The sequence below is a fragment of the Bombina bombina genome, chromosome 1 (assembly GCF_027579735.1).
Source record: "Bombina bombina isolate aBomBom1 chromosome 1, aBomBom1.pri, whole genome shotgun sequence".
Classification (NCBI taxonomy): Eukaryota; Metazoa; Chordata; class Amphibia; order Anura; family Bombinatoridae; genus Bombina; species Bombina bombina.
Genome location: NC_069499.1, coordinates 168,351,680 through 168,367,124, shown reverse-complemented (window position 1 = coordinate 168,367,124; position 15,445 = coordinate 168,351,680). Strand labels below are relative to the sequence as shown.

Below are 15,445 nucleotides of genomic sequence, written 5' to 3'. Positions count from 1 at the left end.
AACGGTACTGTACCTTTAAGAGAAAAAAAGGCATACACAAACTGCAAAACAGGTTAAAATTGCTTCAAAAATTCCGAAATTTTAACAGTGTACCCATTAAGCTTTAGAAGGATTGCACCACAAGTAAAAAATCAATAGACCCCCAAATGAAAAAAAACGGATTGATAATTGTCTAAAACCGGTTAAAAACCCCTAAAGCACATTGCCACAGCTCTGCTGTGGCCCTACCTGCCCCTAGGAAGCGATAATCTGGGGTTTAAAGCTTCAATTAGTCCCTCAGAAGACTATCAGGACCTCAGGAGAAGTTGCTTGCTGCTTGTAAATGTAGGCCCCACCCACCTCACTCGATGTTGCTGGGGCCTACACAAAACTAACAAACCCTGCCTGAAAGCCATGTGGGTTATAAACAACCCCAAAGAACCCTCAAGCAAATGTCCCATAAAACAGAAAACGTTACTCCCAGACACAAAAACGTTTGTCCCAAATTCACATAAACTGAGTGGCCACAAAAAATTAACCCTTTATGCAAGCTAGTAAAAAATCTCTGATAACACTAGGATTACTGCTTACCCTTCCCCTAATGGGGACACTGTCAGCCTTTCTGAGTTAACACAGTCTCTACAGAAAATATGACTGAACATACCTCATTGCTGTATAGCAAGAAATCGTTCCTCACACTGAAGTTTTCCTGTACTCCTCAGCTTCTGTGGGAACAGCAGTGGCCCTTAGTTACAAATGCTAAGATCATCATCCTCCAGGAAGAAATCTTCATCTATGTCCTGCCTGAGAGTAAATAGTACAACACCGGTACCATTTAAAAATGACAAACTCTTGATTGAAGATAAAATAAAACTAACAGTTTAACACCTCTTCTCTTTACCCTTCCTGCTTAGAGCCAGCAAAGAGAATGACTAGGGGGTGGAGTTAAGGGGGGAGCTATATAGACAGCTCTGCTGTGGTGCTCTCTTTGCTACTTCCTGTCAGGAAGGACAATATCCCACAAGTTAGGATGAATCCGTGGACTCGGTACATCTTGCAAAAGAAAACACGCCCTTCACACCAGAATAAGTAAGTCCTCCACACCTTGTGGTAGATACGCCGAGTAACTGGTTTACAAGCTTGAATAAGAGCATCAATGACACTCTCAGAGAAACCTCTCTTGGCTAAGACTAATTTCCACGCAGTCAGCCTCAGAGAATCTAGATTTTAATGAACAATGGACCTTGTATCAGCAGGTCTCTGCGACAAGGTAACTTCCACGGAGGAGATGAGGACATCCCCACTAGATCCGCGAACCATGTCCTTCGCGGCCACAACGGAGCAATCAGGATTACCGATACCCGCTCCTGCTTGATGCGGACAAACACTTCACGAAGAAGCGGTAATGGAGGAAAAAGATATACGAGTTTGAACCTCCAGGGCACTGCTAGTGCATCTATTAGATCCGCTTGGGGATACCTCGACCCGTACCTGGGTAGCTTGGTATTGAGACGGGATGCCATGAGATCTCTGGCGTCCCCCACTTTCTGCATATCTCTGCAAACACCTCAGTATGGAGAGACCATTCACCTGGATGGAAGGATTGCCTGCTGAGAAAATCCTCCGCCCGCTCCAGAATCTGATATACTTTCTTCATCGCCAAGGAACTTCTCGTTCCCCCCCGATGGTTGATGTAAGCGACCGAGGTTATATTGTCTTATTGGAATCTGATAAACTGGGACGAACCCAGAAGTGGCCAAGCCTTCAAGGCCTTGAAAACTGCCCGAAGTTCCAAAATATTGACTAGGAGTGAGGACTCCTCCTGAGTCCACAACCCCTGTTGCCTTCCTGGCACCCCAAACAGCGCCCCATCCGGATAGGCCTGCATCCATAGTCACAATCTCCAAGGATGGTCTTAAGAAGCATGTCCCTCGGGACAGATTATCTGGACAGAGCCACCAAGAGAGCGATTCTCTTGACCGGCTGTCTAATACAATCTGTTAAAACAGATCTGAATGATCGCCGTTCCACTGTCCCAGCATGCACTGTTGCAAAGGTCTGAGACGGAACCTGGCAAAAGGAATGATGTCCATGCAGGACATTGAGACCAATCACCTCCATACACTGAGCCACAGAGGGACTCAAGGAGGCCTGGAGGGCAAGACATGCCTAAGTTAGCTTGCAATGTCTCTGGTCTTTTAGAAATATCCTCATGGATATGGAGTCTATTATAGTACCCAGGAATTCCACCCTGGTACTTGGGATAAGAGAACTCTTTTCCAAGGTTATCTTCCATCCATGTGATCAAAGAAGACTGAGAAGGGACTCAGAGAATGGGGCTACTGCAATACCCTGAGTTCTGGCAACGGCTAGAAGAGCCCCTAGAACCTTCATAAAGATTCTTGGAGCAGCAGCTAGGCCAAACAGAAGGGCAATGAACTGGAAGTGCTGGTCCTGGGATGCAAACCTCAGGAACTGAAAGTGTTCCCTGTGGATTGGAACATGAAGGTAAGCGTCCTTCAGATCTATAGTGGTCATAAAACTGGCCTTCCTGAATTAAAGGAAGGATGGACCTTATCTCCATCTTGAAGGAAGGGACACTGAGAAATTTGTTTAAGCACTTTAGGTCCAGAATTGGGCGGAAAGTTCCCTCCTTCTTTGGGACCACGAAAAAGTTTGAATAAAACCCCAAACTTCTTTCTTCGATAGGCACCAGGGCAACAACTCCTAAGGAGGATAGATCCCGAACGCACCCTCTTTTCTGGTCTGGTAGACAGATTCAAGAGAAGGAATCTGCCCCATGGTGGATGAGATTTGAAGCCTATCTTGTATCCATGAGATACAACCTCCAGGACTCATGGATCCTGTATGTCCTTGAACCAGGTGTCTGAAAAAAGAGACAGTCTGCTCCCTACATGATCCAATCCCGTATCGGGGGCCACCTCTTCATCCCGATTTGTTTTCGTCGGGCTTCTTATTCTGCTTGGATTTATTCCAGGACTGAGCCGTCTTCCAAGTACTCTTGAGGTTTCTCAGGCTTGAAGGGGGATTGTTGTCGTTGAGATTTGTCAGAACCAAAGGAATGAAAATGAGAAGATTGTCGTCCCTTAGACTTGTTCTTCTTATCTTGCGGTAGGAAGGCACCCTTGCCTCCGGTAACCGTATAAATAATGGAGTCCAGGCCTGGACCAAATAAAATCTTTCCCTTGAAGAGAAGAGAAAGGAGTCTGGACTTAGAAGTCATATAAGCAGACCAAGACTTCAACCAGCGGGCTAGGACCACAAAGCCAGAGGCCTTTGCATTTAGGCAAATAATTTGCATGTTCACATCTGATAAAAGAATTAGCAATTCTCAGAGCTTTAATTCTGTCTTGAATATCCTCGAGGGGAGACGGTACCTCAATGAGTTCCGACAAAGAGTCACACCAGTAGGTAGGCGCTCTGGTAACCGTAGCAACTGCAGCCGCCGGTTGAAGCAAAAATCCTGTATGTTGAAACATCTTTCTCAGAAAGGTTTCTATTTTCTTATCCATCAGCTCTCTGAACGAAGAACTATCCTCAAGAGGTATAGTAGTATGTTTAGCAAGCATAGAGATAGCACCTTTATACTCCCAATGGCTGGGGCACTCACCTCCTAGACCCAGACAGTTAACAGAGGAAACGCTCTTCTCAGGTTCAAGTCTCAGCCGGAATGGAGGAAATGAACATAAACTCCCTGTTATTACAAGTACAGCAAGTAATAGGAGCTGTGCAACACTTTCATAAACAAAAGTGAAACTTAAAAGTGAAACCTGTTTTTTCCAGCCAAAAACACACAGCCTATCAGTCCAGGAAAAAAATCACCCAAAGCAGCATGTAAATAATGAATACACTGATTAATTAACCCCAACTGTTCAATAAATCCCCTTCAGAGGATATTAACCCTGAATTCTATCAAGGTATAAAGGAGCCACACTGTGACCCTGTTATAGCGTTTTATGTGTAAAAATTGAAACAATCTTACCTCCAGGATCATGCTGTGGAACAAAACACAGCCTCTCAAGTGTGACAGTCTTATAGCAGCGCTCCTGACATGGATTTGAGTGAGAGAAAGCAGGCAGTTAAACTCGTTAACACTGATTGCTTAGGAGCTGTAAGCATTAGTCTGGATGGTTTTGCAGAAAAACTTTCCCTGCATCTCCAGACTCTAACTTTCATCAATACTCTCACAAAACTCCAGTCCTATCTCGAAGGGCAGATGCTCTTTTTCAGGACTCTCCGAATCTTCTGAAACTTCTCCGTCACCTCCTAACGTGACGAAAGGCAAAGAATGACTGGGGTAATGAGGAAGTGGGAGGGATATTTAAGCCTTTGGCTGGGCTGTCTTTGCCTCCTCTTGGTGGCCAGGTGTTGTATTTCCCAACAGTAAGGAATGAAGCCGTGGCCTCTCCCTATCTTAGGAAGGAAACAAAGAATTTCAACATCATGGACAGATTATCTTCAGTGATTCAGCTCATAAATAAATAAAAAATTCAGTTCTGAATTTAACAGATTACAGTCAAATAACCTTATGTGATTACTTATAAACGGATAACCTTATTATTACATGTCACGGTAGCATGAGAGAGAGCAGTTATTAGAATTATTGTAGTTTTGTGTTAGGGAGGGAGTAAAAAAAAAAGAATTTATAATTAATTTCCTGCACTCTAGAGGAAACGGATGCTTTTGAGTGGTTAAGGAAAACTCTATTCAATTCTTTTTCTGTCAGAGGGGACTCTAATTCTGTGTTCCACTTGTGAATGTAGGAGGGGAGAGAGTGGCCATCTGAATTTAATAGTAAGTGATAAGTCATGGATATGATGTGTTTAGGAAGTGGTTTCATAGTGCATTAGTTCTCATACAGGGTTAGTGGTCTGGTAAGATGCTTTTTCATCGGGTGAGTATCAATATAGTGTTTGATTTGAGCATAAGAATACCAGTCTAGAGAGTCATCCGACTCTGCTACATCAGTGAATGATTTTAATTTACTGTTTGAAATGTATTTGTATATAGCTATTTGATTTAGATGACTATCTGAATGATCTTTTGATTTATGTTTAGAAAGTGGTAGTTCTGAATTATCTATATATGGGGTCAGTCAGCCAAGGAGATTTGTGAGTGCGTGTTCAGGATCTTATGCCATTGCTTATATAGGTTTTCAAAAAACAGGTAGGTTCTCTCACTTTGAGATCTAGCTGAGGGGGGTAAACATCCTAGCATTCCAACTTTATCTACGTTTAGAATGTCTTTATTTAGTTGTACCCAGGTTTTGGCTGCAGAAATTGCGCATAATTCTGCTTGTAGTTGTAAAGTTACAGCCTTTTTGTAAAGGTCCAGATTTGGCATACCCAGACAACCCTTTTCTTTAGCTAAATAGAGGTTGCACTTATTGACTCTGGGCTTAAGAGTTTCTCCAGATAAATTTATCAATTGCCGATTGTAATTGTTGAAGGTATGTATGATGTAAGGGTTAGGGAGTGTTTGGAGGAAGTAGAGTATTCTGGGCAGCACATTAATTTGTATAACTCCTATGCGTCCTAGCCATGAAAAAAAAGTGTTTATTTTTCCACGCAGATAGGTATCTGTATCTAGAAGGAGTTTGTAATTTACTTCAAATAGTTTAGAGGGTGCTGAGGTGAGATAAATCCCCAGATACTTCAATTTGTGAGGCTGTACAGCAAGTGGACATAGTAGTAATAGGGTAATCTTCAATAGATGCCCCACAAAAAGTAATACTATTAAGGAGTCTAGAAATACTAGACGGTTAAATATTATTATCTATCAAATGACATGGGGGGTGGTCACTGTCCTAAATGTTAAATGTATCAAAGAAGGGGGAGAGGAAGGTGAATCAAAGAAGGGGGAAAGGAAGATGATATCAAAGAAGGGGGAAAGGAAGATGTATCAAAGAAGGGGGAAAGGAAGATGTATCAAAGAAGGGGGAAAGGAAGATGTATCAAAGAAGGGGGAAAGGAAGATGATATCAAAGAAGGGGGAAAGGAAGATGTATCAAAGAAGGGGGAAAGATGCAACACCCATATTTGTGGCACATACACTTGCGGATCATGCAGTTTTTGTAAATATGTTATCAATGTCAGAGAATTTGAGACATTCACTGGAAGCATAAAGAAAATGTATGGATTTGCAAACTGCAGAACAAGGAATGTCGTATACTGCTTAGCTTGCATATGTGGCAAAAAATACATTGGTATTACAACACGTGAATTACGGATCAGACTTGGTGAACATCTAAATAGTATTAAGAATTGTCAAATTGACAATAAAAAGAATAATAAGAGCCTATCCCCTGTAGCCAGACATTATCTGAAATTTCATGGTACCAAACTGACTCTAAATATATATGTCCTACAAGTAATACAACCTGGGATAAGAGGTGGTAATGTGGAATCCATGCTATTACAAGCAGAATATAGATGGATTTTCTTGCTGAATACTTTGGCACCATCTGGCATAAATGAACAAGATGGATATGGTGCCTTTCTGTAATAACTTTGGACTCTCTATATACAGGGACTATATTGAGAAAAATAACTGTCTGGGCTTTCTCTCAAGATTAATCTATTGCTCTGATACATTTAATTATAAGGATATCACTTATGTATATCTTTTAATATGTTATCTACATGCCATATGAATACTCATGAAATTGTCTATTTTCAGACATATAATAGTGTTCAGGACATTATCCCACTTTGAGGGCATTGTACCAACGTTGCCTCTGTTTCAATGATATATTCATAATGGCCAAAATTGCTTAAAATATTGTCCCAAATAATGGACTTAACTATAGATAGGAAATATCTGCTTATTGATAGTAGATATCTATAATTATGGTTATGGTAGTATCCTGTCTAATAATACTCTGTTGAATATCTATAACTATCAAAGTGTCCCAACACAGAAGACATACAATATCTTTATTTATGTTTGCACATTAGTGGGGCTGGACTCAGCACATATATGCTAGGATATCTTAATAATAATAAGTAATTTTCCAGCGGAGCATATATTGCACAAATATCGTTATACATAATGTAAAAATCTTAATTATGCACAGTGTATATTTACATCTATGGGCATGGTTGAAATTCATCTTATAATTTCCATATTTTCTATTGAATATTTATCCCTATTAGAGTGACTCTATACAGATATACATTTATCTGTTTAGTTACACTGCCAAAATATCCCAGATTAATTGTGCTGGTCTCCCAGCTCATCTATATTATTAACACATTATGATTCATCCTTCTTTTACCTTTGTATCTATATAGAATTTGAACAGATTGCAGACACCAAGCTCCTACTCCGGTAAAACATCGACTCTCGGTAAATTGTAAAATTATCAACGGAGTTTGATAGTCAGATGATGACGTTTACGTAATACGTCACACGCGAAATACGGCAAAATGCCAAATCATTAAATTAGTAAAATTAAAACACCCGAATGAGGCCACATATGGCTATAATACACCTAAGATTACATAGCAAACATAGAAAGGGGACAACAACATATGCCACATATTAAAATATAACAGTTTAAATGCCTGACAACGTAACGTCAGGTCACATGCTCCACAATAGCCAATCTGAAACTGAGGGTGTGCCGCCGCCCAACACGTTTAAATAGAGACACCAACGGAACACTATTATCAATCACTATTATCAACCCCTGTGAAGAAGAAGTATATCAGTGAACCTCTGAAACACGTCAGGGTACCTATAGAGTTACTTTAATTGATTTTAACCCTGTTATTTGCTTAACTATACTGGGCTTTAACAGATACTTGCTGCGTTTAGAGTTGCACTAATTTTTGGCTTTATACCTTTATTGTTGCGAGGCTACAGCCTCAATTAGTTGTCTATAGGTATTAGTATTAAGTGGTAAACCATTAACTCTTTAGCAGCTTGCTAATTCTTAGCTTCCCAGTTCGTTTTTCTTAGTAATTTCCGGTCTCCAACCTCTGAATCTGCACCATTTCATAGTATACAATTAATTGTGGTGAGACATTGGTCTCTTTCTGAGTTCCTTGGTGCAATTCTCTGGTGGGTTATTTTTATAATTTGATATACTAAGTTATTGTGTCATATGAGTTGCCAACTCATCTCTCAGTTATTAATCTAAGTTTTAATACACATACACTACATTATCTTTATTAATTATTTATACAATAAAAGTTATATTTTAATTCTCCTGAGTTGATTTCCCTCTCCTTCCTGCCTTTAAGGCATGACATTATTTTTGTTGTTTTTCTTAACATATATTATTATTTTTTCTTTGAGTGCTCGCACTTTATGTCCATCTTCCTTTCCCCCTTCTTTGATACAGCAAGTGGACAACCTATGAGTGCCTTGAGTTAATTTTTTGGTAAACAGCTCTGATTTATTTAAATTTAAATTGGAGACTTCTCCATAATTCTGGAATTCTATGAGGGTAGCGATAAGGTAAGTAGAATGTCATCGGCATACAGGGTTAATTTGTGTTCGGTGTGTCTGACTCGTATTCCCGATATTCTGTTATTTCTTAATTTTTGGACTAGGACCTCGGCCGATAATGCAAACAAAAGAGGGGATAGAGGGCATCCCTGTCTTGTTCCATTGCAGTTTTGAAATGGATGTGATAAAAGACCATTAACTTTAACCCGAGGGGATGGGTGGAAGTATAATGAAGACTGTATTGATAAACTTGTTGCCAAATTGCATGTGGGTCATCGTGGCTTTGAGAAAGTCCCAACTGACTCTGTCAAATGCCTTCTCGGCATCTGTTAAAATTAAGAACATGGGGATATTATTGTTCTGAGCATATAAAATAAGTTGGACAACTTTGATAGTGTTATCACGTGCTTCTCGGCCAGGGACAAAGCCCACTTGGTCTGGGGAGATGAGGCGGGGGAGAAGTTTAAGACGTTTGGCCAATATTTTGGCATAGATTTTTATGTCAATATTTAATAATCAGATGGGTATAAAGTTTTCGGGTTTGTTTGGGGCTTTTCCCGGTTTTGGAAGGACCGCGATATGAGCAGATAACATGTTAGAGGGGAATCCTGTATTATCCTCAAGTGTGTTAAACATTACCATTAGTTGCAGGGCTAATATAGGGGCATACGTTTTATAATACTTGGCACTGAAGCCATCTGGGCCTGAGCTTTTTCCTCTTGGGAGGTCTTTGATTGTGGAGGCGACCTCCTCTAAAGAAATAGGCTCCTCTAGAGAAGCAATCTCCTCTTTCTGGAGAGTAGGAAGTTGGATTCCATGAAGGTAATACAACTGAGAAGCCAAATATATTTGTCATACTAGTCCACAAAATAGATTAAAAAATAAATAAATAAAAAAACTTACATGCATTTCAAATCGTCTCCTTGCGCTGGCAGACAGCTTTTCTGGGGATATGACGCTGATACCTGGACTTAGTGTAGTACTGTGTTGTTCAGACAAACCTGACAAATTATAGAAAATTACATTTTCCATGATCAAATACTGTTACAAATTGATCTTGAAATGACGTGTAAACTTTAAGACTTTCAAATAGTCAAACACATAAATAATAAATATCTGGTTATGTAAGAATTTACATTGCTTGGTAAAAAAATAATTAATTTTGTATAGGGCACTGTACTTCTTTTAACTATATTCTAGTCTGCTGTGCTGATGCAAGGCATTGCTTTTCTGCCATCAAAGCACAAGGTAGGTGCTCACTACAAAGGGGACATGGAGCTCTCTGTTTTGGCACCTATTTGGGGGCTATCCTATATTATAAAAGGTCAGGTATGATTGTCCGATGCAGACAAACATACCTGGCCATAAGGAAGGACAGCAGTGACCTCCGTGAGAATCAGAAAACAGAGAGGGGGGGGGGCTTTGGTGTCGGATGGGTGGGTCCGGAAGAGACCACTGCACTGCAGAAAATGGCCCGTGTACACGGACTTTAGGACTAGTTGTATCATAAATTTGTCCTTACCTAAACCGCTCAATACGTTTAAGGGACATGGAAATCAAAATTAAACTTTCACGATTGATCTAATAAAAACTTTCCAACTTACTTCTATTATTTGCATTTAACAGTTTATTTTGGTATCCTTTGTTAACCCTTTAACTGCTTAGTTATTTCCACCCTTGTGCTGAGCTGTTTTGCAGTTTTTAGATGCTGCTCACATTTAGGCCCTGCTTATTTTTCAATGAGAAACCCACACATATGCTTTATATTTTTGTTTCAGGAAACCCAGCAGATTCACACTATACCATTATTTTATGTACTGTATATGTGTTTATGTGTAAGAAACCTGCAACAAAAAGTGTTAAAAAATGATTTTATTTAACTAAAATTTTAATAATCAAAGTTATAAACAATAGTGTGTGTGTGTGCGCGTTTTGTCGCCCTAAACGTTATAGTAAGAAGACTGGGTTATCCACATATAAAAAAGGACCTTTTCGGTATAGCTATGTAACTTTGATCTGCACATAGGGGCTTCCCCTGAGCCGCTATGCAAATTATGGACATTTATTCACGCCAGATAGTCCCTATTTAAGTTTCAGTGGCGAGTTGATCACTGTGGTGGTCTCTAGGCCTTTTATTTTTTTTTCTTGAGGTTTTGAGAAAATTATTACAGACAATTGCCGTTAAAATACCATACAGGCATACAAGATACTTAATTCAGTACAGTAACCACTGTGCCAGGAATAAAGATAGTATCTGCAAGGAGTATGGATTAATTTAAATTAAAGCTCAGTTTTAGATTTTAAGATACCCCTATTGAACAGGAGGCCACACTTGGGTCTATGTATTACCATGTGACATTGAGGAGGGGGGGTAATAAAGCTTAGGGCCACTCTTGGGCCATGATCTAAACTTTGAATTGAACTAGATAATAATAGTGTAAACAACTTGCGCTGTTGTAATGTATGAGAATGCATGATGGCGTATTTTAGTGTCTGGGGGTGTGAGCAATCTTGGACAGTATTAGCTTCACATGGAATTAAGAGTATAATACAAAGATAGACTCCTTAAAATAATACAGAGTACATTAACTGTATCGCATATCAGGGAAAAGGAGGACAAAATGCACTGGGTCTTTACACATTAAGTACTAAAGGCACCATATCTTAAAGCATAGAGACAATGATAGGCATTAGTAGGTTACATGGCAATAGAATAGTCATAGGAGGTAGCATTTCAATATGTTAAAAATCGTTAAGGTATAAAAGATAGGGACAGGTAGTGTTACTAGAATATATGTAATATCCTGTTAAAGGCCTGAGTTATGCTTCATGGTTTGTGTGTGTGAGTCTATGGCTTGCAACAAATATCTTTATACTTGAGCTAGTATGTCTAAATTACAAGCCTGGGAGGGCACAGTTCAAAATTGAATACAGATATGCATCCAAAATTGTATGGACATAACAGATATAGCATATATAACTTATGTGTGCTGCATATATGAACACTTAATTTTAAATGCATAACTTCAATAATATTTGCCATAACTGATGCAGAGTCAGTATAATAATTAAACCATCCTGTCTAAATATTAAAAACAAAACACACATCGCCATACTTAAAGGAACATAACTAGACGTCCAACAATGGGGGGGGTATAAACATCATAGCTCATATATCTGAGCTTCCTATAAAATTTTAGCCGGTTTCAATGTTCAGTGTAGTCCCGCATGAGAGTCTACTAGTTTCAGGCAATATAGCTGTTATAAATGGGCTTAATAGTCCCAGAGAGTGACAGGGTGATAAACCGTAACTATTGCTGATAAGGGCAAAAAAACAGGTAGGGTTTTAAACCTCACATTATCAGAGATAAGCGCTTCAACCTATCCCCACTCTACTCGGTAATAAGCCTAGCCGCTCCAGGTGACTCGTCATGAGTAACTTTATGCTCAGTGATCCAGGAAAAGGGAGGTTCGCGCATTGTTGGAAAGATTCCAAACATGCTCCGGTGACGATAAGTGGAAGATTTACTGGTCCCTAGGAGGTTATGAGCATAGATACCAGATGGGGCCGGCGTTGCTGGAGTGGCGACCTTTGGCGGCAGGTGACGGTTTCCCATAACGGCTCTCCTCAAATGTGGTCAGTATGTCCTTTCCTGTAGGTCTCGTCACTGCCAAGTGGGAGCCATGATCTGGATCTCTCCATTGTCTCACAGGATGAGTAGGAGCAGGGCTCTGTCCATGTGGGTATAGTTGCTGCTTAGTCGCGTTCCCGGGCACATATGATGGAGTCTCTTTAGTAGTAGTATGAGCTCCAGATTGCTTTGTCACTCTTGGGTCAGAATTAGAATTGTCACTGACATTGCGATCGATGGCCACTGTGTTTTTCTCCACTCTTCTTTTAGGTTCCTGACAAGGATCAGGAAGATTCCCTTCCTGCAACTGCTCCTCCATTTCCTTGCAGCTGCGGTAGTCTGAACGGAATGCTTTCTCTATAATGTTGCAGAGATGGATTCTTTGTGTCTCCAAGATCGAGCTCAACATATCTATAATCTGGGTCTCCATAATTTAATTAGTGCTTGAATAGTGATGTAGAGCAGTTTTATAGCAGCACACTGGCTGCTCATACCCTGTATTATTGCTTGTGGGGGGTGAGGGTTGTTGAAGGTTGCCGCAGGCCTCAACGCTTCAGATCGGCTTTTCTGGTGCGGAACTCGGCACAATCTTATATCAAAATGATCAGCAGGATCTGTAGAATCCATTCATCAAAGTGTATAAGGTAGATGGCTTCATAACTAACTGATAGGTGGCAGGTTATCAGTATCCCACACGCAGCTACCAATTTTGCTACCACTCAAGGTGCTGCCTGAAGACACGCCCCTCTCTAGGCCTTTTTGATAGCCTGTTAAAGGATATGTTGTGCTTAAAGCATGTGTGTACTTTTATTTTTAGATTTCTAGGGTTTAAGGGATAGTCTAGTCAAAATTAAAAACTTTCATGATTCAGAAAGTGCATGCACTTTTAAGCAACTTTCTAATTTACTCCTATTATCAATTTTTCTTCATTCTCTTGATATCGTTATTTGATAGAGCAAGAATGTAAGCTTAGGAGACGGCCCATTATTGGTTCCGCACCTGGGTAGCGCTTGCTGATTGGTGGCTAAATGTAAATTAGAAAGTTGCTTAAAATTGCATGCTCTATGTGTATCAAGAAAGAAAATATTTGGGTTTCATATCCCCTAAGGGCGCTAAGATTGAGGGGTTGAACAACAACCCCTCCCCCATCCAGTCCCCTTAAACCCTCTTCATCTTCCAGGCACGGGGTTCTGACACTTGGTGACATCAATGTGTCATCATGCGTGCTTAAAGGGTTAACCCATAGCAGCTTTCTATGATAGCATACAATAGCATGCTCAGTAATGTGCACGTCTTGATCACTGTCTAAAACTATTTTTTGGAACAATGTTACACATATAGTTCTCTAGGCATGTATGTGTATCAAGGAGATTTCATTTTAACTTCCATGTTCCTTAAATAAAAAGATGTGCAAGGATAATATTAGGTATCTGTATTAAGGGTGTTTTTGCATATGATTGTAAGCATTATTTTAGTCTATTTTTACAGATTATGAGCAAATACCGTTTATAATGTAAGGATAGATGGGAATGACTGGCCACGGAAACTTTTAGACCCAACATATCACTATTCATCACAGTTGCAAAAAATATAATCAAAAAATAATATGTTAAAGCACATACCCTGATTGTTTGCAAATGATCCCTTGACATTTTGCACTGACAGGCTGTCTGATGCTTCTCTGCAAAGGGAACAGTCATAAGCTGCCATCATTCATTGTATGACATATTCACAAGAAAATAAATTGATTAATAAAAAATAAAACTGTCAACATTTGTGGTTTCGCTTGAAATAATTTTTTATATAGACATAAACGGGAGTGATGACTATGTTACAGTAGTTAAAGGGACGTTGTACTTTAAATAATTTTGCCATATGCTGATTTTTTTTTTCTTGACTAAAAATTGAGAAAAAAAATGTAATTTAAAACTAGTACAGCTGTGTCAGTTATATACTTCCTACTAATGCTTATTGGTTGATAGGTACTTCCTGACTATTTGATTGGTTGATAAGTACTTCACAGGTAATGCAGTGCAATGTGAAAGTTTAAGCTCTCTCTTATAATGTTCATCTTTAAATAAAGGCAAATAATAAATACCAGTAGGAAATTTAACGTACCTGCTATTTCTTTCATCAGAGACTTTCATACGTAGCTTCTGTACCATATGATCCACTAGATCAGTCTCTAACATCCTTTTCTCGCTCTGTCTTTCCTTCTCAAACACTTTTAACTATAAAAGAAAAATATAATGTTTATTTGTGCATATGCCAGAGACTGCAATTTTTCATTCAAAAGTTTGCTGTACAAATTCTAGAAAAACAGATTCAGAAATAGTAAATATGTAAATACCTTTACATGATTCCCTTCTTTATCGGAGATAATAGCAGCATAGGTAATATCTGAGTTACTGCAATACTCGTGCAGCTCATCCTGGGACTGTGAAAAAAAGAAAGATAGAAAGAAAACATGAACAGGAAATATACAAAAAGTAAAAATACAGAAAATATTTAGTTTTCATATTCTGTAAATTAAAGTGGTGTGAACCACATTATGCGAACAGTGCAAAAGCTGTTTGAAGCAAATCTAAAAGCTAATGCAATGAACAAAGATCCACACCAGTGTCCTTAAGTGGGACACACAATCAAACATTTGGGGGCCACTAAAAGTTGTCAGTTCTAAAGACCTACTAATGAAATAACAAAACATTTATTACTGAGGGTGATAATCACAGCTGGGGACCGGCCAGTATACAGGATACGTTTATTCCCTTTTCTTTCCTTTGTTGATATTCACTGTACATGAATCTACTGCTTACTGGCTGCGAATAAATCTCCCATATAAAAAGTTGGTTTATTCAGGACAAGAACATTCAGTTTTTCAAAGCACATTAATACTTTTTTTAACTTTCATTTTGATACAGAGCAGAAAAAAACCTTTAAACTGTCATGCCCCTTTAACAGTTAGATGCACTAAGGTAGTTGAGCCATACGTTTAAACATATCCATAATACTATAACACTCTAATACTTTATGTTCAAGCATTCAAGCAAACATAAAATATCCAAGGAGAATCCATAGATCCCAGATTATAATATTTCTCAATAGGCTAAAATTAGATATATACTATGTATGTATACTATTTACAGGTATACCCCCGCTCATACAACAGGTTAGGGACCGGAGCCCCAATGTAAAGTGAAAACTGCCTTAAAAAACTGGCAGCTTTAGCTTTCTTTTAACTTGCCGGTGTGTTTAAAGACTTGAAAACATGTTTGAACTAACATATATTAGGGGTGCAATAGTGCTACGTTTAGTTTAACTCTAGCACAGCACAGTATTCAATAAATACTGTACTTGTA

General features: G+C 39.1%; 1 protein-coding gene across 1 annotated transcript in view; it reads right to left on the bottom strand.

The window, feature by feature from the left end:
* The window catches only part of EIF2AK4 (eukaryotic translation initiation factor 2 alpha kinase 4), a 396,156-nt gene that overhangs the window by 60,086 nt on the left and 320,625 nt on the right, over positions 1 to 15,445 (bottom strand). Inside the window, exons 32-35 of the mRNA XM_053697714.1 lie at positions 14,437 to 14,523; positions 14,205 to 14,317; positions 13,709 to 13,767; positions 9,358 to 9,455 (exon numbers count right to left, since the gene is read on the bottom strand). Coding sequence (XP_053553689.1) covers positions 9,358 to 9,455; positions 13,709 to 13,767; positions 14,205 to 14,317; positions 14,437 to 14,523 — 357 coding nt within the window. The remainder of the gene's footprint in view (positions 1 to 9,357; positions 9,456 to 13,708; positions 13,768 to 14,204; positions 14,318 to 14,436; positions 14,524 to 15,445) is intronic.